This window comes from Salminus brasiliensis, chromosome 23 (assembly GCF_030463535.1).
Source record: "Salminus brasiliensis chromosome 23, fSalBra1.hap2, whole genome shotgun sequence".
Lineage (NCBI taxonomy): Eukaryota > Metazoa > Chordata > Actinopteri > Characiformes > Bryconidae > Salminus > Salminus brasiliensis.
This window is the reverse complement of record NC_132900.1, coordinates 4,534,443-4,555,624: the sequence shown is the minus strand read 5'-3', so window position 1 is coordinate 4,555,624 and position 21,182 is coordinate 4,534,443. Positions and strand designations below refer to the sequence as shown.

The following is a 21,182-nucleotide window of genomic DNA, read 5'->3' as shown; positions in this document are numbered from 1 at the left end:
TGCTTGGACCCATTTGTCGTCATTCTAGCCAAGAATAAAGTGATGGCTTGGTCAGAAAATTTGATGACTAGCTACATCAGCTCATCACGCAGCCATGCTTCTGCCCACAGTATGTCAAATACAGGCCTTAACTTTACAATTTGATGCAGTTTGAGGAAAGTGTAGTGTCCTTTAGGCATGCTGGCTGCACAGAGCTCGTCAGTGTACATATATTTATGTCTTAAAAATGGCAAATTTACAGGGGAAGGGAAAACACTTCATTTTCAATGGAAGTCAATGTAAAAAGATTTTATTTCAAGTCACTTTGGAGCGTTTTTATTGGTCCATTTATCATCAAATTTACAATTTATCAATGTAAAGAACAAGAGCCAGATTGCAAGTATGCCAAAAACTACTCAAATGGAGATATGGTTATGGATATAAGGTTGGTTTTGGTAGAGTTTATAGCTGATTATTCCCCCTCTGTCTATTTAACACACTATTTAAGCTGAACACTTCCTACAAATCAGACTATGAGGATATAAAAAGATTCTTTCAGAGCTCTGCCAATAGATCAGTCCTAAAATACAAGCCATAAGCAGGTGAGCTGGCTAAAAGATGTCATGCTAGTAGAGTTTCAGATTAGACAAAAGTATTGGGACACCTGCTTTTTCATTGTTTCTTCTGAAATCAAAGAGTTTAAAGAAATTATCCTGCTTTTGCTAGAGCAACTGTCTCTAATGTCCCGGGAAAAAGGCTTTCTACTAGATTCCAGAGAATTGCTGATCTGATTACTACCCCACCTCACCCCCAACTCATCCCAAAAGTACTGGGTGGAGCATCACCATCATTCCTTTTATACCCTTTATAGCTTTATACCCTTCTAGCCCACGCCTGGCATTAGACATGGTGCCAAAAGTAAGTAGTCCTATTCTATTAGCAGTAGAATTCTCCAAAATGATGTTATGCTAATAGTCTGAGGACATTTAAAAAATATATATTTTAGTAATAATTTACTGACCTGATAACTGATTTACATGTGTCCTGACTATCCTAGCAGATTCAAGCACCTTTATTTTTAAGTGTAAATGATTAAAATAATAAAAAAAATAGGAATTTACCAAGCATTGAATAATATCACCGCTTCATTTTATTTAAAATTGCGTAATAATTCTAATTTTAGAATTTAATTTAAATTGGTTTTAGTCTTTATCACATATATTTAATAAACAGAGAGGGGGGGGGGTCTGAATGAGCTGCAAGTTCAAACCGTGTATCTGTTTACTGAACTGTACTTATATTTGTTTTGCCACTTTAAAGGCATATTTGTTAATATTATCATTTTAGGATATGCTTAATTTCTGTGTTTAATATTTTAGCATTAAAAAAAACATTTGGAATAATATTTTTCTGAAATACATTTTAATGTGTGAAATATATTTTTGGAATAAAATGCAATGTATTTAAAATAAAATAAATGTCCATAAATATATATTTTTGTTAATGGGACAGTTTTTATTTAATACATTTTTACCAAGAAAAATGTGCATTAATTCTCATACATTTCTGGTCACAAAGATATTTGCACCACAAGGTGGCAGTAGATAGCTTTGCACTGCTGCACCAGTGCACTCAAACTGCACTGATTCAGTTTTCTACAGCCTTCATTGATCTATTTTGTTGTAAGCCTACAAGTTCATTCCTAAATAGAGCCACGTCTAGGGGACCCCCACCTCCAGTATACTCCAATCAACCTCAGCAATCTGATCATCCATGCTCCATGGCCATTTCACTGTACACTCACAGACCCCCAAACAGCGGCCTTGTGGGCAAGGCTTCGATTGTCACTCTTTACAGTGATTTCTTAGCTGTGCAAACTAATCTCCACTCTGACCCAGTGGAGCCCCAGTGCCAGCAGCTGACCCGAGCTGACTGCCTTTCCAAGCTGCTGTTGTACAAGCTGGCGATTCATCTTTTATTGATATGTTTCTATCCCCCCTCCCCTCACGCTGGAGACAGAATGAAATATTGATTTCCCGGGTCTTTGCTCACCAGGCATCCCAGGAAGATACGGTTGCCTTTATTATGTAAGTGTTTCGCTTTGCTCCCTGAATCCCCTACTAGACTTTGACTGCCCTCAATCAGAGAAATTCAGAATGTTAGTTGCTGAACATGCTGGAAAAATGGTGACCGTACCATTAGACGGTCACTTTATTTCCTGTTATACTGCAGTGGTTTTATACTGCAGGTCTAGGATGGTCAATGTGGTTGAAAAGCTGGTCATCCAGGCGAAGAATACCCTCTTGACCAGCATAGTTGCATTTGATTTTGATTGTCCAGCTCAGTGACGCTGGTCATGCTGGTCCAACCAACTTGGTGATGAAGGGTCATGGTGGTCCAACCAGTTTGGTGATGCTGGATCATGCTGGTCAACCAGCTTGGTGATGAAGGGTCATGGTGGTCCAACCAGCTTGGTGATGAAGGGTCATGGTGGTCCAACCAGTTTGGTGATGCTGGATCATGCTGGTCAACCAGCTTGGTGATGCTGGGTCATGCTGATCCAACCAGCTTGGTGATGCTGGGTCATGCTGATCCAACCAGCTTGGTGATGCTGGGTCATGCTGGTCCAACCAGCTTGGTGATGAAGGGTCATGGTGGTCCAACCAGTTTGGTGATGAAGGGTCATGGTGGTCCAACCAGCTTGGTGATGAAGGGTCATGGTGGTCCAACCAGTTTGGTGATGCTGGATCATGCTGGTCAACCAGCTTGGTGATGCTGGGTCATGCTGATCCAACCAGCTTGGTGATGCTGGGTCATGCTGGTCCAACCAGCTTGATGATGAAGGGTCATGGTGGTCCAACCAGCTTGGTGATGAAGGGTCATGGTGGTCCAACCAGTTTGGTGATGCTGGATCATGCTGGTCAACCAGCTTGGTGATGCTGGGTCATGCTGATCCAACCAGCTTGGCGATGCTGGGTCATGCTGGTCAACCAGCTTGGTGATGAAGGGTCAATGTGGTCCAACCAGCTTGGTGATGCTGGGTCATGCTGATCCAACCAACTTGGTGATGCTGGATCATGCTGGTCAACCAGCTTGGTGATGCTGGATCATGCTGGTCAACCAGCTTGGTGATGCTGGGTCATGCTGGTCCAACCAGCTTGGTGATGCTGGGTCATGGTGGTCCATCCAGCTTGGTGATGCTGGGTCATGGTGGTCCAACCAGCTTGGTGATGCTGGGTCATGCTGGTCATGCTGGTCATGCTCTCCAAACCTCATTAAATCAATTTTGATCAATATCAATTTTGTAATTGAACAATTTTCAATGACCTTTTATACGTACATGTACATGTCCTCCAGTATATTACAATTAGAGAAATAATCAGTTATTATGAATGTTATGGCTGTCTAAACTCAACTGACTACACAGTACTCAAAAACAATAGAATGTTTAATATTTAAAATATATAAACATATAAATAAATATATATAAATATATTTTTATTTACATTTTGATCAGATGAAAAATCACAGGTAACTCCGCAACTGATACAGTGTGAAGTTCTCACACTTCCCCGTCCACACAGTGAGTACGGCTGTATGAATGCTGTTGCTAAAAGGAGACGATGTGAAGGTGTAGGGGTGAAAAGTGCTCAGCTTGGGAGTTGCAGGATGTCAGGTGCGAGGCTGTGAGAAGCTGTGAGAAACGGCGGGAGTGTGTTCCCATGCGGAGTGGGAGGATGTCTCACTTTCTTCCCACCATCATGACCTCATCTATTTTCACTTCAGCAGATCCAGCTGCGTGTTCCTCACTGTTTATTGCAAGATCTTCAAACGATGACAGAAATAGTCCTTAAGTCCTTAAAAAACGCCTGACCATTAAATCATTTACACAGATCAGCCATAACATTTGACAAGAGCCACATTTTGATGGTTAGATGATCTCCAAAATGGCAGGCAGGTCTTGTGGAGTGCTGTGAGGTATGCTGTGGCCTGTACCTCCCAAAAGTGCTCCATAGAAGAACGACCAATGAACCAGCGACTGGGTCAGGGGCTCCTAAGGTTCACTGTCACTCATGGAGGCCTCAACTCTTAAAGGACTTAAAGGACCTGCTGATAATGTCTTGGTGCCAAATACCACAGGACGTTCTTCTGAGGTCTTGTGGAGTCCATGCCTCGATTGGTCAGAACTGTTTTGGTGGCGCATGGTGTAGGCAATAATAGGCAGGTGTTTTTAATGATATGGCTGATCAATATTTAATCAGTTTGCTCTGTATGTTGTATTTAGTGACGCTGGCAGTCTCTGGTCTGATCCAGGTGTTTTGGTGATTTTTAAGCTACCCCTGGGGAACCCTGGAATGTGGAAGGCGTCAAATCCACTCCTTTTAAGCTGCTTATATAAATGTTCTCCACACACACACACACACACACACACACACACACACACACACAGGGGGGCTTTACTCTTACTGGCCTTCGTGAGATTTTAGGCCTTGTTTTCCTGCTCCTGCCAGTTCATTTGAGTAGCTTCTTAAGTGCTTTTCTGGCACTCTTACGTTAATCAATGTCCTTCCTCTGCTTCCTGCAGTGTGCTAAACCCAAAATAACGATCAGGTTCCTGGTCTGTAAAAAAACAGGTGTGTGGGGACGAAGCATCCAGTAGTTTAGGGAAATGTGTGGCCTTGGATGTCACCCACAAGACCCACAATACACCCCGTACCCACAATACTGCTGTAAACTGTTTAAAGTGGCTACAAATCCAGATTATGCAATTATCCACCTCACCTCAAGTGCACTCGATCAGCAAAGGTATGTTCAGGGTCTGAAGTTTGCTTGATTCCTAGCTGATGCCCTATTCACTATATAGTGCACTACTCTGGGCTTTCGCCTTTTTTTTAGCAGTGTCTGAAAAAGTAGTGCCAAATTATCAGTACACTGTAACAATCCCACAATGCACGGTAATAGATAGTGTAAAACGATGTGCAGTACACAAATATGGAATACCCATAATTCATTGTGTCATTTTTTTGAAGATTTTCCAAGGAAGGCCGACATTCAGACTGTTGGTGTGACCAGAGTTACCAGATTGGGCTGTTTCCAAATCCAAATCCAGAGATTTGACTCCTCCATGTACTGGTTAACCCGACAGAGAGTGCTGGAAAAGGAATGAGCAGTGATGCTGCCTTGCTTATAAAGGTAATCAGGTTTATATACGTAGCTATGTGTGGTTACACTTATTGCATTGCTTGCAGGTTAACTATTCTGACTGCATAGGGTCATGTGTCTGGTCTTAAATAAAATGCATTGAAACATACATTGAAAACGTTTGAGTTTGTACCACAAAAAAGCTGTAGATCATAAAATTAATGTACACAAGCAAATAATTTAATCATTAAAAAATGTTATTAATTCATAAAACAGTTAACAATCAATTAACAGCTTATTATTAGGACATGTTGGTTTGGTTGACTGTTATTGAAATGCTGAACATCAGCTGTTTCTTGCTTTTTTGCATTTTGGGGGAGTTTTAGTCTCGTTTGTGCTGGAAATCACTGGAACAATCTGGCAACCCTGTAAGCCATGCACTCTGCATGCACTCCTCTGTTCCCTATATGTGTAAACAGGCGGCTGGAGCGCTTCTCAATTAACCAATCAATAAAATTATATATAGAATAAAACTAATATATAAATATATATAATATAAATTACATATATATAATAAAAATGTTATATATACATATATATTATACAACAGTTAGTTCCGGCTGATTGACGAGCGCTCTAACCGTGCTGTTATTTCGCCACGATGTTGTATCACTCCGCTGAACGCAGTTAAACTAGTGCCCTGAGCAACAGATAAGAAATAATCATTAATAAGCTAATAATAAAGACGAAAACGAAGCTAAAAGAGGAGAGAACACACAACAACCACCACAAACTAAATAAAAAACTAAGTGGGAAACGGAGTGTAAGAGGCTGGACGCGGAGCTGCAGGCTGAGCGGTGAGTAGGCGTGGCCACACACTGCTTGTTAAGGAACTATAATTTGGCGGAGGGAGATGATGCTAGCTAACATTTAACATATTAACCGGTTCGTTCACGGCTTAATTCGTTTAATTATGCCCCGAACTGTTGTATTAAAGCAAGAAAAAAAGCCAAGGTCGTGTATTATTGTGAAAATAATTTAAAAAACGCAAAACCAGACTGGACTCGACTCGGCTCGTGCCTGCCTTATCACAGCCGGGCTGTCCTGTCATGATAGCGCACTTCCTCTCGTGCTCTATTGCGTTAAATACATTTATAAATGGGCAAATAAATAAATAAATAAATAAATAAATAAATAAATAAATAAACTACAATTAGGGGATAGTGAATAGGGCAGAATATTACATGCATTATACTACATGCTGTAGTGCAGCGTCCTGGCCTGTAGTGGGCGAGCCTGAGACCCCGGTCCCCCTGTTAGAGACAGTGGAGCATCAGCATGACTCTGAAGATGCTGTTTTAATGGAAAAGAGCTACATAATGTTGCTATTAGAGGAATTTAATGAACATGTCCTCTAATTCCCCCACATTTCTGCTAAATTAAATGGTTAAGATGTGAACATGCCCCTAATTAACCTAACTATCATGCCCACCATGCTTCAGATCACATGGATTGGCCATCCACACGTACAGAAACAGAAACTTTCCAAAGCTGTAGATCTTCCAGAAAATGTGCACATAGGGGGTGATCGTGGTCATGGATTGTAGAGTTTGTGTTTTGACATTTTTACTCACTGACTTTCATTGATTATATAGCTGTTGTTGTTGGCCTATGTGTACACTTTGGCCTACACATGATGGTGGAGGGATACATGCAAGGTGTTGTGCCGAAAAGTAGTCCCCAAAGAAAGTTTCTATTCTTTTTGAAGTTTCTGAACTTTCCCACTAATGTACCAGATTTAAGAATTACATACAACACGTATAAGACACGTACAGGACATACACAGGACTAAACTTACTACTCTCAGACCCGTGTGGCAACAATAAACATCAAACATTTAAATAAACATTAAATAACACTGAACATAGAAATGATTTTATACTGATATGTAGGAATGTAAGAGTATAAATAATAGATAGAAGTTCCTGATATTGACATCTGAGGTAAAGTGGCGCAATGCAGCAATGTACTTAAAAAGGTTATCTGTAGAGCTTCCTGAAATTACACAAAAAGTAAAGTAACATATGCAGCAAAATTAAAAATCTGGGTATGGCCAGTGCAAATATACAGTAGTGCAAATGAGCTTATAGACTCTTAAAGTGTGTGTGCATAACCAGTTCTTGACAATGCAGAGTTCAGTGGTTAACTGGAGGGTTTGGATTGTAATTTAGATTTTATTTGTATTTATTTATTTATATTTTTTAAATATCTGTATTGTAGGTATGGTGACACCTGGTCCTGTTCACCACCACTGTACAGAAATCTGAGTTGGTAAGTGTCTCTACACCCCCTCTCTGAATTACAGTTCCCATCTTAATCGCTGAATTATGCAGAAATTTGGAAAAATCATCCCAAGTTCCTCTAATATGTCTGTTTAGATGGTTTCTGACACTGTCTGTTGAATCAAATGTTGTAACCAGTAGTTTGCCCCCCCCCCCCCTCCCCTGATTCAATAACATCTCTAATTTATTTTTTGGAGAATGCTTTACACTAGATGTTGGATCATCATTCTGAGGTGATCTGATTGCATTCAGCCACACAAAGGGGATCAGGGAGGTCAGTAACTGATGTTGGATGATCAGTTCTGGCACTGGATGAAGCTCATATTCAGTCCAGAGAATGCCATCAATCCACTGCTCCACCAGCCAGTGCTGGGGGCTTTATATACCCCTCAAGCCCACCCTTAGCATTGGACATGGTGACCTTAGGCTTGTGTGCGGCTGCTCCGGAGCATCCCGTTCTACTGGCAGTGTTTTTCTGTGTAGATTATTGTACAAGGTATTTACACACATTGGCATGCCTGTACCCAAACGTCTGGACTTGTAGCCTCCTCAAAGCTCCAAAACTATGCACATTCCTTAGGGAAGATTTATGTGTGAATTAGATTTATAGTCCAGCCGTTGCTTTTTAAGGAGCAGCAAAAAAACCCGAAACCCGCATGCAGGCCTGTCAGATTGAGCAGAACCATGAATAAGTAAGGTGGCCAGGCCTTACGTGTCTCTTTCTGCGTCACTCATTCGAGGTTAATGGGCTCGTCTGACACTGAAACAGGACTAGGAGCGAGGCCTTAGGCATTAGATAGCCATCTCGAGTGCGGGAGCGCCGGAGCGCCGGAATCAGATTCAGTTGCCCATCTAGGCTGATTTTCCCAGGGGGAGTGACTTCACTCAAACCCAGCAGCTTTGCGTTGCCCTTTGTGCCGCATTTCACTTAGGTCTGCTTTCTTGAGTGTGTTTGAAAACACATTATAAAAAAGTGCAGCCTTGGGAGTCGAGAAAGCATCAGATCAGTTCAGTGTTTTTAACGGCTTTCAGGATTTGGTGCTCCTTAAGTTCCTAAAACATGGTTAATATTATCAGGGAAAATCACTAAAATCTCTCAGCACATGGTAGATCATAGTTTTTCAAGGCCATCCTCCCACTGAATGAACTGAATAAAAAATACCAAATATTTGTGGAAATTTTGTTTATCAACATTATAATTAACTTTTAATGTGAAATTCTGTAAATGTTTCTAAATATTGCAGAATTTATGTCATCCCTCAGTCCCTTGTTCAACCCTATAACACTGTCGTTTCTCCCCCTTTCCAAAATAGTGGTTTACTCTCTTCTGACATCATTTGGAGGAAGTGACATCATCAAAGTCTCTTGGAGCCCACGTGTTAAATAGAGGTAAGAAGTTTATCATCATCTATTTAAGATCATGCTTGTTGAGCGCCCCGTTTCAACCCTATTCCTACTTAAATTGATCTCAATTAACTAATTTTCTCAAATAAATATTTGGCATAGTGCCAAGTACTGAAACAGCTGTTGTGAGAGTCCTGAGAGTGACACCTATTTTGACCTTTGCTCCCTCCAGAGCGCCTCCATGTGGTAAACTACACCTCTAAGGGCGGCTGCATTAATGGGCCAAGACACGCCACAGGCCTGCACTCTACCCCACTGCAGCCAGGTGCGAAAAGGGGGCTGGTCCGTGTGTCTGTACATCCAAGTTAGATCCTCTTGCTCTGACTACAGGCAGTGGAGTTACTGAATAGTCACTCTGTTGCCTCCAGCGCTGTCGGTATCCTGGCAACATTGTGACGCACTGTTGCCGTGGAAACCTGTATTAAAGCAATTTCTACCATCACGCAAAATCCCAGCTCAAACTAAATAACTACCTTCATACAAAAGTGCTGCCTCTCAGGGATTAGACGTGTTTGGACGTCAGCAGCACACAGCATATTTCCCACCCTCCAGACCTCAGAAACGGGATACTTTCCAAACCTGAGGTGAGGATGAGGATGAGGAGGAGGAGGGGGTGATGGGTATTTTAGAGATGGATACATTATTTTTGTGTTTAATTAATGATTGAATTAGTATCTAACAGTAGTAGCAGCTAACCATCTCCCGTTCCACCCTCTGTTTACAAACTGCCCCATATGACTATCCGAACTAGTCCAGTTCCCCAAAGCAAGGGGGCAAGGGGGCAAATTGCCACCTCAGCCAAAATTCCTACCCCTTTACAAAAAAGGAAGCGGAGGGAGAGAGTGAGAGTCACTCGTCCGCTCTGACGGTGTACACATATTTTCCCACAATGAGGGTCAGTGATGTGGCCGGAGCTCAGGAAAGGCCGCACATACTTGGTCAATAGAGCCCTTTATGGGAGGAATTAGAGAGTCAATGTGGAGGGTTTAGGCCCGCGGGCACACAGTGAGTGTGTGTGTGTGCGCGTGTGTGTGTTTGTTTTGATCGCTGCACGAGACTGGCCTGACCGTGGGCCGTGTTTACACGCCGACCGGTCAGACCTCTCGATTGCATCAGAGCCCGATTGCAGCATGCTCTTTGTGAGGGCTCCGTGTTTTGGCTGCTTCTGGCAGATTTGACTCTGCTATCTTGTTTCTAGTCGGACTTTTGTTGAGTCCTGGACAATAGAGTGATATGGCGAGTGTGACTAAGCACCTGTTGCTGTACAGAATGTTGTATTTGGCCTGCTCTGATGCCAGCGAGGCCTAAAGTGGATTTAACAATGATTAACAAACATGCTCAGTTCAGACAGCGCTCTGAGGTGAAGGTGGAGTCAGACCATGTCCACCTTTCCAGATCTGGATTGTTAAGCCAGGATGGATGGATGTTGGTTCTAGATCACACAAAACACTCATAGTACTTTTACTGCTCTACATCTCAATACTGGGGGCTTTATACCCTTATAGCTAAAGTTTGACATTGGGGATTATGTCTATGGCGATTGTACAAGCTGTGTGTGTACAGTCAAATGCCACTGCAATCAACTCTCTTCATTAGTAATTACAATTACAGAAGTGTTTCATCCCTTTGTCCACTAATAATGTCACTAGTACATAGAATACAGGTGTTGAAGGTTTAGTATAAAGCTGGGCGATATGGTAAAAATATTGTTTTGTAATATTTAAAGACATTTTCATGATGTATAATATTTATCACAATTCTTGTGATCGCTAAGAAAATGCATCTGCAACGACAGATTCTTAAAAATCCCTACTTAAATACTCTCCTATACTGGTACAGTGATTTTTATTAAAAATATGCTGCAGTTAAACAAGGGGCATATTGTGTATTACGATAACAAAATTCATCACTATATATATTTTGTATATATGTAAATATAAATATAAAATATGTATATATAAATAAAATATTGCCATATTGCCCACCTCTAGTTTAGGACTGTCAAAAAAGACCTCTGGACTCTGGAGTTAATAAAAGTGATTCATTTGAGCTGGTTTGTGAAAACTGCAAAAAAAAATTAGAATATCTGATAAATTAATTTTATCAAGTTCAATTGGAACTGAAGTAGAATTCTGATTTGTAACAATTCAAATGTCAAAAATTGTACAATTTCAGTATGTATTAAATTTAAGAAGTTAGAACTGTAGTGGGGAAAAAAGTCTCGTGTAATAACGCAACCAAGTAGTGAATTCCAGTGTGTGATCATGCAAATATTGCATGTTGTGAAATTCTGCCATGTTAATGCAAATTTAACCTACTTAATAATTTCCAAATATGCTGCTAACTGTAGTAGTATGTAGTATGAAGCCTTATATGCTTCCCCAAAATGTGTACTTACAATAATTTACAAAAACTACAAACAAACAATTTTCCTTTTTTTTTATTTAACAAGCAAAGCATCATATTTACAGAAGTGTTTCTATTTTACAGACGTGTCATTTCAGTTGTTGTGGAGATTCCATCTGTCTGTGAACGAAGCCTAAAGTGCAAGTCAACTCTTTTTACAATAACTATCATAGAACAATCATTCAGAACTCCCATTTAACTTTACTTGTAACGTAACTTAATGCCATCTGCAAAGTTTTATTTCTTAATTTCCCACATTTTTACTTGGAGATTTGCTCTACGGTTTAATGGAGATGATTTTTGTTGATGATAAATGCATAGTCAAAGTGACACAGTCAGAACAATGATGAACAGTGTAATCAAATGCAGCGATTGGGAGGGAAAGAAAAACTCAGAAATAAAAATCTGAAAGGATCATTCATCATGAAATCTGTATAATATTGCCAAGAGCAAGAAGATCTAGAATGTTTGATTTGTGCCAAAGAGAAAATGCTTTTTTTTACTACCTAAAAAAAAAATTTGGACTGAAATGAAATTAATCATCAAAGCCTTGAGCATCTCTTAATACTGCTGAAGTGTCTTCAGTACAGTCTGGACTGTATTAACTACATCTTTAGCGTTGAATACATCTGCAGTACGACTTCTCGTAGCTTTGTGTTCCATCTCCAGCGTAGCACTAAAAACGTGCTAAAAAAATCCACTCTAACATAGAGCACAGGGACAGTAACCGCAATTGCAGCTCGTCACGCCACCATCGGAAACAAACCAAAAGAGAAAAACCACAAAAGTATAAAAGGAACCAGAGTATGTTGATGCACAGCTGTATAAACAACTCCCACCCCTCCCCCAGACTTCTGTATAGATGCTAATACAGGGAATGCTGGTTGAAAGGAATTTTAGTGAGCGTAATGAGATGACGTTATCTCCATCTGGAGGACCTGCAGATGCCCGACATTTCTGCAGTTCCTGAAACCAGGAAAGTGCACTTTTAGTGTATGAGAAGGTCCTTTTAACAACTGAGCAACAGTCACACAGTCACCCATGAGAAGTTCAATCTGTTTACAGGTTGATTTTAAGGCTATGAAGCAGGAGAGCATGGAGAGAATGAACACGGCCTGTCCTGAAGTTCACACTTGTGGTTTGTTTCCTCATCTACACACACATACTACACACACACTTTCCTGAATAACATAACATCAAAGCACTGTTGGGCTAAATATATAACCTAAAAATATATATAACCAATAGTTCACTGCTTTGTTTGCGTTGCAAGAACGTCAATGACCGTCTGTCCTACAACGATACGATCTCCAGACAGGTCTTGTGGAAACTAGTGCTTCCACACTTTGTTCCTCATAATTAATCATGGCTAATTTCAACCTAGTACCTACACTGTTAAAAGTATTAGATCCTTGAAGAACTTTTGGAGGTTCTTTAATTTGAATCTGTAGAGGAACCTCTTAAGGTGCTTTAAGGAACCTTTAAGAAATAGTTTTTACGCTTCTTGTGGATTTTTTTTAAAGCAAAATAAAAGGTTCCTCTAGTTTTACATTGAAGGTCTTCAAGAATCTTCTACTTTATACTAAAAAGTAAAGTTAAAGGGAAGCTTAGACTATTTGGACAAAAGTATTGAGACACCTGCTCATTCATTGTTTCTTTTGAAATCTAGGGTATAAAAAAAAGAGCTAGATTTTGGAGGAGCATTGCTGTAAGCATTTGCTTGCATTCAGCAATAAGAGTGTTGGTGAGATCAGGATGTTGGATAATCACCATCCCACCTCATCCCCAGCTCCCTCCACTGGGAATCTGTGGAGGAACCTCTTAAGGTGCTTTAAGAAATCGTTTTTACGCTTCTTGTGGATTTTTTAAAGCACAATAAGAGGTTCCTCTAGTTTTACATTGAAGTTCTTCAAGAATCTTCTACTTTTAACAACGTAGGACTGGTTGGTGTAGCGTAATGTGGCTGACTGGGCCAGATTCCTTGGCTGGGCAGGCACACACCACTAAGACTCCTAACTCTGCATTCTCCTACCTGTGTAACATGATTCAACCATAAGCCCCGCCCCCAAAATCACATAATGCTGTCAGGGCTGGGAGGGCGAAGGTGAAAATGTGGTTCCTTGAAACATCCTTGTAACATGAAGCATCACCACATCATCTTTAACTTGCCAACTCAAAATCTCTGGACAGTTCAACACGCTTGGAGGAGAGCACTAACTGTTCAGTGCTGCTACATCAACTAGTAGATGCCTACACTGGCTAGTACTGGGCTGAGTGGTGGAGTAAAGAGGGGAGAGAGAGGTTTCCTGGTCATGGTTAGCTGCAATCTCCTGACGAATTAGCAGACACGCAGATGTTTGCCCAACTTGGGAACACCAGGCTTTTCCTAAATTCTGAAATACGTCACATTAGCGAGCATTTAAGCAAAACCACAAACCGCGAAAGTGTGGACTAGGGGACAGGCCGAAGAGTGGAGAGGAAATATTCAGGCGAATGAGTGTGAAAACTCGTAACTCTTCCTGTGATTCTCACAGGAATCCACAATCAAGAAGGCCAAAACGTCCTCAGCTTAAAAAGGTTCTTCCGTTTAGAACTGACTTCAGAAATTTGGATACAAAAACAAGTAATTTTTAAGAGTCTGATCTGCACCAGAACTCGGCACAGGAAAGGAAAAAAAATCAGAAAACTGCTTCTAGTGCAGTAAAAACAAATCCAATTTGGGAGTCGTCACTTTGGCTGAAGAAAGCTCTTTGAAAGAAGAAGGTGTCTTTTCTCCAACACCTCTGGGCTGAAGATGTTGGTCAGGTGCATAGCGTTGCTCTCGCCGAAGGTCGCTAAGGACAGCGTAGATCAGGAGAGTGGGGGAGGCTCTCCTGATGGAAAGCTGCTGCTAGGAGTTCTGCAGGAGGCGTCTATAGTGGGGCATGACCTCGTGCTCCGGGAGGTGCAGGTTGAACTCCAGGGCCACCAGCACAGGGAACTCGAAGGCGATCAGCTCACGGCGATTCACCCGAAACCTCTCCTCCAGTTTCTGATGGGCAAAAAAAAAACAAAAAACAACCCACCCATGCCTCATATATTATACATCAGCCTTCAGGGATTGAACGCAACACCACAAACGTCATGAAAGTTGCACGCAATCGTAAAGCTTTCATCAAGGAGGCCTGAAGGATTGAGCAGTGATACATTTACTCAAACGTCCTGGATGAACCTGACTGCACTTGGTTTAAGGATTAACTGTTGGAGCCGTTTGGTGAGAAATACGTCGGTCTAACAGCCAGGACAAGCTTGGTGTTTGAAGTGGGAAGCTTAGACTATATGGACAAAAGTATTGGGACACCTGGTTATTCATTGTTTCTTCTGAAATCTAGGGCAGAGTCTGATTCTATTGGCAGCACTTCACTACAAGGACTAGACAAGCTGTGTGTGTGTGTGTGTGTGTGTGTGTGTGCGCATTTGCACATCTGTGTCAGCAATAGGTGCAACCTAAAGTAGCAGAATGCATTTATAAGAAGAAGTGTCTGGATCTTTAAGGGACCTGCTGAACATTGTGTGTGAGGTATAAGCAAACTCACGTCGATCAGGAGCTTGACCTCATGCTTCTTGAGGTCTCCACCGATCTTTGCCGCCAGGAGGACGCAGGCGCCGGCGCAGAGTTTACGGTTCTGCTTGTTGAGCTTGCCCTGCAGCACCAGCTTCTCAAAGTAGACGAAGGCCATGGCCACGGTGGGCTCTTCATAACCGCACTCCTCCTGCGCCAGCTTACGGATCTCCCTTTTCAGGCTGAAACACAAGGCCAGAACCCGATCAGTCTCCTTCTCACACACATACGTCTACAGATAGAAATCGTGCCAGTCAGCAGGGGTTGGACCCAGTACTGGGAATGAAACCAAAATGGCATCAAAATCATATCTTTGCTTTGCAATGTAAAAAATAACAGCCAGATTCACATTATAACAGAAAGTGAAAGGCAAAGATGTTGAAAAAAATGGAGATCCAAGATGTTAGCATGGCAGTGATGATGCATATTTGTATAACTGTGTGTCAGATCTATTAAAGCTGTCCTTGGTTCCTTTTTTTCATTTAAAAACAAATGTGCCTCTGGTGCCAGTTCTTCAAGAGTTGAACCGCTATTGCTGAGTCATTGGTCAGCTTTTCCTAATCAGAGAATGGACTAAAGGGTTATAATATGACTTTGGGGATTATATAAAATTACATAATTAGCTTTGATTAAATAATCAAGCAATAGGCCAAGCAGTGCAACACCTCTGATGTTCAGGGAGGTTCAGCGTTCTCTTCACTGGCTTCCTGTAGCTACTGCATGCATCAGATTCAAAACCCTGACGCTGGCGTACAAAGCAAAGAATGGACCAAGAGCCCTTCAAGCTTCGAGTACGGCTCAGCTCGACCCTCCATCCTTTAAGATCCATGGAAGACGAGCGTCCAGGCTTTTTTCTGTCCTGCACCGAAGTGGTGGAATTAGCTTCTCCTGGAACAGCAGAGTCCAACACTCGCTGTCTTCAAACCCAGACTGAAGACCCTCCTCTTCTGAGAGTACTTAGGCAGAGTGCAGTGTTGAGTATTATGGTCTCCATACTGACTTCTCGATTTAGCAGTATCTAAGCTTCGAGGCAGCCCCTGGATTCTAGCCGATACAAACTAGCTAAGGGTATTTCCTGAGTGAACAGTGAAGCACTTTTGTGGGTTGCTCTGGAGAAGTACATAAATGTAAATGTACATGTTTCTTGGGTACTTTACCTTCTGATCTTGCTCAGAGTCAGACGAATGTGAGGGAACTTCTCTTTAAACGTCTCGTTCATGTCCTTCTTGAGGTCAGAGGGTTTGACGTACTCTATAACTGTGGTCTGTACGGAAGCAAAACAAAGGGTACATGATTAAAGGGATCTTCACACTAATACACTAATATGGCCAAGATGAATGAAAGCCAACACAGGCCGGTTAAGAGGATCTCATTCATTTGAAGATCTCATGTCTCTGTCAGTGGAAGGCCTCAGATGACTCATGCTTTACTGCTTATAAACAAAGTCAGTGTCAACAGCCCTCTAAATCTGGGTCAGTATGTTCAGTAGTGGTTCTTAGCCAATAAGGCACTTAAAAGATGTTCACACTTACTTGAGAGTACGTAGGTAAATACTGGCCTTATGCTGCCAGATCCGTCATCGTTTTATACGTCAGCCACTTCTATGAGTCCTGTTCTTCTCCAGAAAAATATTTTTAGCATGAGCCAGCTAGCTAATTTACCCAGCTATGAAAAACAAAGGCCTGGTTTCTCCACAGTTGCTACTGGATCATTAGATCTCTGTGTGTCTGAGCAGGCCGCACTGGCCTCTGCTCTCACTGTTAAAGATCTAATCTAGGCAGGGAAAGACTTCAGTAACCTCCCTCCGCCGGATAGCTTCCATCTAACAGTATTATATCTCAGTACAGCACTTAGTCCTTACAGAGAAAAGCCCTGACAGATCCTAATGTAATTTCAGCTTTTAAAAAGGTGTTAGAAATTCCCTTCGAGAGGAATCTTCCAGCACTGCTGGGAACTGGATCAAAGAAACTGAGGGAAGAAGAGTAGTATATCCAAAAAACTACAAACTAGAAAGGTGCGGATGGTTACCCAATCAGAACCAACCAAATTTGGTAGTTGCTAGGCTGCTGCCATGTTATCACTGCAGGACAACTGTTTTTGTTTGGTGGTTGCAGTGGTATACCAGGTGGTTGCTAGGTATTTGCTAGATGGTTACTATAGTAGGGGTTACCCAGGTGGGGATACCACTGGTATACCACAGCATATTTGTTATGGATTTGCTAGGTAATTGCTAACTGTGGTGTTGCATTGTTGTTGCTATGGTGTTGCTTAGTGGTTATGTTGAAGCTGATTAGTGGTTGCTGTGCGGCTTGGTGGTTGCAATGGTGCCTTAGGTGTTTGCTCGTGTGGTTGTACTAGACCACAGACTTTTGCACCCCATTCATTCCTATGTTAAAAATACAAATCTGTAAAATAATCAGTTACTACATGAAAACTGAACGTCCAATAATAATAATTAAAAAAAAACACACAGACCCGAATCACACAATCAGACCAAACGATCTGGACTCAAAGCGATGTAGATGTCTAGAGTAAGCTGGCAGAAAGCCAGCAGAAAAATAACTAAGAAAAAGGAAAATTGGATAACAATAAAGGTATTGTTAATCCTAATAACAACCAGAAAAGGAAACCGACTGATCGCTCCCCTAAACATCTGTTCTTTCAATAAGATGAAAGGCTGGCTTATTTACATTTACATTTATGGCATTTAGCAGACGCTTTTATCCAGAGCGACTTACAAAGTGCTTTGCTATTTACCCAAGAAAAGCCTTAGCTAGTTAGAATATGCTTATGTCACCGAGGGCATGAAGAAAGTATTGAGCTCCAGTTCACGGTCCAAAGCAACATCATGTTCTCTCTCCCTCTGGTTTCGGTCTTTGGTGAACACAATGCAAATTGTCCTGAACAATTCCATTAGCAATAGAAGGAAGGGGAAGGGAGCCTTGCCTGGATTCTTGTTCGAGTTCAAGTACGTGTCTGCGATGCAGCCCAATAACAAAAACACGCTGCTGAAATGGGAAATGAACGGGGAGGCTATTATGTAAACACGATAAAGAAGCCTTTTCCGCTGAAACATGAGAACATGATAACAGGCCCTGCCGAGCGAGGGGGAGAACAGCGGCCACTAACAAACACATAGGATGGAGAAAATCTGCAGAGAGGAGTGCAGATTCCCCAATCTCAGCCCAAAGAGATCAAATAAGGGGAGCACTGTGGTGGCTTGCCTCGGGACATTCCAGGCCAAGTCAACTGACGCCTGGGATGCTTTGCAAGGTCACAGTGTGCCAGAGTGTGTGAGGACAAACAAACGCAAGACAAGAAACTCTCGTGAAGTGAGGACATGAGATTAAGAGACACATCCTGAAGAGAACCAATCGCTTGATTGCAAGAGAGTCAGACTAGGGCCACATGACCTCTCAGCTTGTCAAAAAAAACAGTTAACAATGTGGTTGCTATGGTGTTGCTAGGTGGTTACTGTAGTATTCCTAGTGGTTGCTATAAGGTTGTTTGGTAGTACCTATCCTATTTAACCTATTTAAATAATTGGTATTTTTGCTAATTGGCTCTCGCTATAATAGTAATTCACAAATCACACTTTGAGCGCCCCCTTCTGGACAGCTAAGCACATGCTATTATTGTGAAGCTGACAGATACAGAGTCTGTATCAGAAGATAGAGAAGCATGTGGGCTGAGGCGGTAGAGTCATACTCCAGCAGCTCCACCCCAATTCCATAGTGCAGTAGCAGCGATCCAGCTCGGAGTGCCAATGACGGAGATGCCGTTCTTACTGTTAGAGTCCAGGAACATCAACATGACTCTCAAGCTTCTATTTTAAGGTAATAATCTTGCTTTAACAATGTTTACATACCCCAAACTTGTTAAAACAGTGAGAAATGTGCTGGTTCTACTGATCAGATCAGTGTGTTGAACACAGGAAAACCCTTGTGATGTGATTACAGATTAAAGACCTGCATTATATTCAAGCGCAGTGGTTTATGGTCGTTGGATCGTGTGAAAGCCTCGATTCATCCCAATTCCCACAGAAACATCTGTGACGCAAACTGAAGCATCCTGACATTCACCTGATCCAACAAATATAAATCATATAGGTCCAAAATAAACAGAGCACAATCAAACATTTACTGACTGGCTGGAGGCTGTTATGCATATCATAGCAGACTCCCTGTCAGATTCATTATTAGGGTTGTATTGATGCTGATGCTGATACTGTATCAGGATTGGTGCGGATACTGGCACTTAAACAGTATCGATAGTAAAGAAAACCAATACCATGAAATTCTTTTTTTTTTTTGACAGCACTGTAAGATTATGTAATGCTACAGACCAAACTGCTCACTGCAAATTCTGAAAAGCCAGTATTTCAGGGGTGAATGACCTGAAAACAGCTGTTAAATAAACCACAACAAACAGACAGAACAGTACATCTTGCATGCTAGAACATTTCCTTGAACAAAAACAGACAGTTTTTTGGTTTAAATAAGATTAAGTCGCTCACTGAAGCTTTATAGATCTGCACAGACACGTCCGTAAACGTTAAACTGCTGCATAACTACTTTACATTGTGGCAGTTTTAGTCTCTCTCAAATAAAGCTGCTCATTCAAGCTTAGTACCTTAATGCTAATTTAGTCGTACCTGTTTGTACACTCTGGCTATTTAGGTTTGTTTACAGCTCTGACATTAAAATCTGAAGTTATTCAGCCAGTAAATGTGGACAACCCTTTCACTAACCACTCTGTGCCACATTTTGGAGCATTTCCATTAGCCCATTCATCATGAAGTTTGGACACATGTGAATCTCACAGCATGTCAAAACGTTTATACAAGGTTTTCGCGTGACGGCAATGTTATGCTTTAATTCCCTTAAAATGGTCACCCTCGACTCTAATGCCTTTCACCAAGACTCGAAGCATGTTTGCAGTATACCAGTGAACCCACCATGTATGAAGGGAAGATGAGGACCCGTTTGTGCTTTCCACATGGCCACTGTGGGTCATCCAGAAGGTTGGGGTCATACTCCCTGAAATCTCCCACTTCGTTCCCTGTATGTCACAAGAGAACAAAGTAAACAAACTCGGCGTGTGTTGGAAGTGCCAAATTTCCAGAACCAGCTACAGCAGCTGCCCCAGTTAACACACACAGACGACCCCGTTTCACGGTCAGGGGGAAGCTGTTGTGAAAACGCAGATGTTTTTGACAGTATCCTATAGCATTTACTGTTTACACACTCTCCCAGCCTCATAGGTGACCTCAGATTCAGAAATCTGGACTGGTCCTCACTGCAGACTATGCGCATGCACAAGTATGACCTTGAGAAGCAGTGCGCTATTTACAAAACCCTGCAGTACAAAATTTAATTCACCAGATATTGTTCTCTTGTTTTGGCATATCAGAGGGGAATGATGGAAAATGAGTGGGCAGTGAAAGAAGGAGCTGGCAGGGGCACCTGTGTCCAGGCTGCTCTGGTTGCTGTTGGCACGCGCCAGGCTGAGGCTCCGGTGGCTGGCGTTCCGGGACTGAGAGAAGGAGGAGGTGGAGTCGATGGTGTTGCGGCGGCCCAGGACGTTGGTGGGGTACAAAAACTGCATGTAGGACACAGTCTGTGGACAGAGAGGAATAGGGACTACACGGTATTCTTCAGAGGTTGTACTTCGCTACATACACTAAATGTCCAAATGTTTGTGGACACTCCTCCTAATGAATGCATTTAGCTACTGATACAGATGCGCAAATGTGTTACCTTCCCATCGGCCCCAAGTTCCACGCCCTCCAGGCCAATCACCATCTCCTTGGCGCTCACTCCACCTGAGGGGTGTCTCTGCCGCCCGCTCTCCGCCTTCACTTCCCTGCTGGGACGAAAGAACACCATCAGCACCCTGATCTCTGCTCGACTGCCGGCGCAGCACCATCATACCACCACCTGACTCTTACGCTACATTCCACTGCTCACTCTGACTGACCACAGCTCTGCAGTGTTCAGTACGTCTAGATTAGTTCTGGAAAGGTGGGGAAACATGGGGTATTGTGGGGAAGGAGGGGGTGGCAGATTCATTTTGAAATTCAGCTGAAATCTGAAGGCAGTGGTGACGGAGAGGCTGAGTTATGCAGGATTCAAAGGAAATGAGGAAAAAAATGCTGAAATACATCAGTTCATTATCTATAAATGACTGAAATTGCACCTTAGTTTTTCCAGCAAGACCCACAGGAATGCAAAGCAAGCAGTTCTATTTAAAGCGATGGTTTGGCATAAAAAAAAAAAAGAAAAATTTAATTAATTAATTAATTAATA

At 42.0% G+C, this 21,182-nt stretch overlaps 1 protein-coding gene and 1 long non-coding RNA gene across 3 annotated transcripts in view; one reads left to right on the top strand and one right to left on the bottom strand.

Moving 5' to 3' along the window:
• The first annotated feature begins 5,121 nt into the window (after positions 1-5,121).
• LOC140545727 (uncharacterized) lies at positions 5,122-8,847 on the top strand. The gene is made up of 3 exons (XR_011978282.1): positions 5,122-5,172; positions 7,402-7,452; positions 8,777-8,847. It is a non-coding gene; the product is annotated as an uncharacterized lncRNA (long non-coding RNA).
• A 2,444-nt stretch (positions 8,848-11,291) lies between these two features.
• The window catches only part of cables1 (Cdk5 and Abl enzyme substrate 1), a 40,098-nt gene continuing 30,207 nt past the window's right edge, over positions 11,292-21,182 (bottom strand). For both annotated transcript variants that reach the window (XM_072668605.1, XM_072668606.1), the window contains 6 exons: positions 20,634-20,739; positions 20,340-20,493; positions 19,832-19,935; positions 16,032-16,138; positions 14,849-15,056; positions 11,292-14,304 (listed from right to left, as the gene is read on the bottom strand). In XM_072668605.1, the coding sequence (XP_072524706.1) occupies positions 14,164-14,304; positions 14,849-15,056; positions 16,032-16,138; positions 19,832-19,935; positions 20,340-20,493; positions 20,634-20,739 (820 nt within the window). In that variant the 3' untranslated portion in view covers positions 11,292-14,163. The remainder of the gene's footprint in view (positions 14,305-14,848; positions 15,057-16,031; positions 16,139-19,831; positions 19,936-20,339; positions 20,494-20,633; positions 20,740-21,182) is intronic.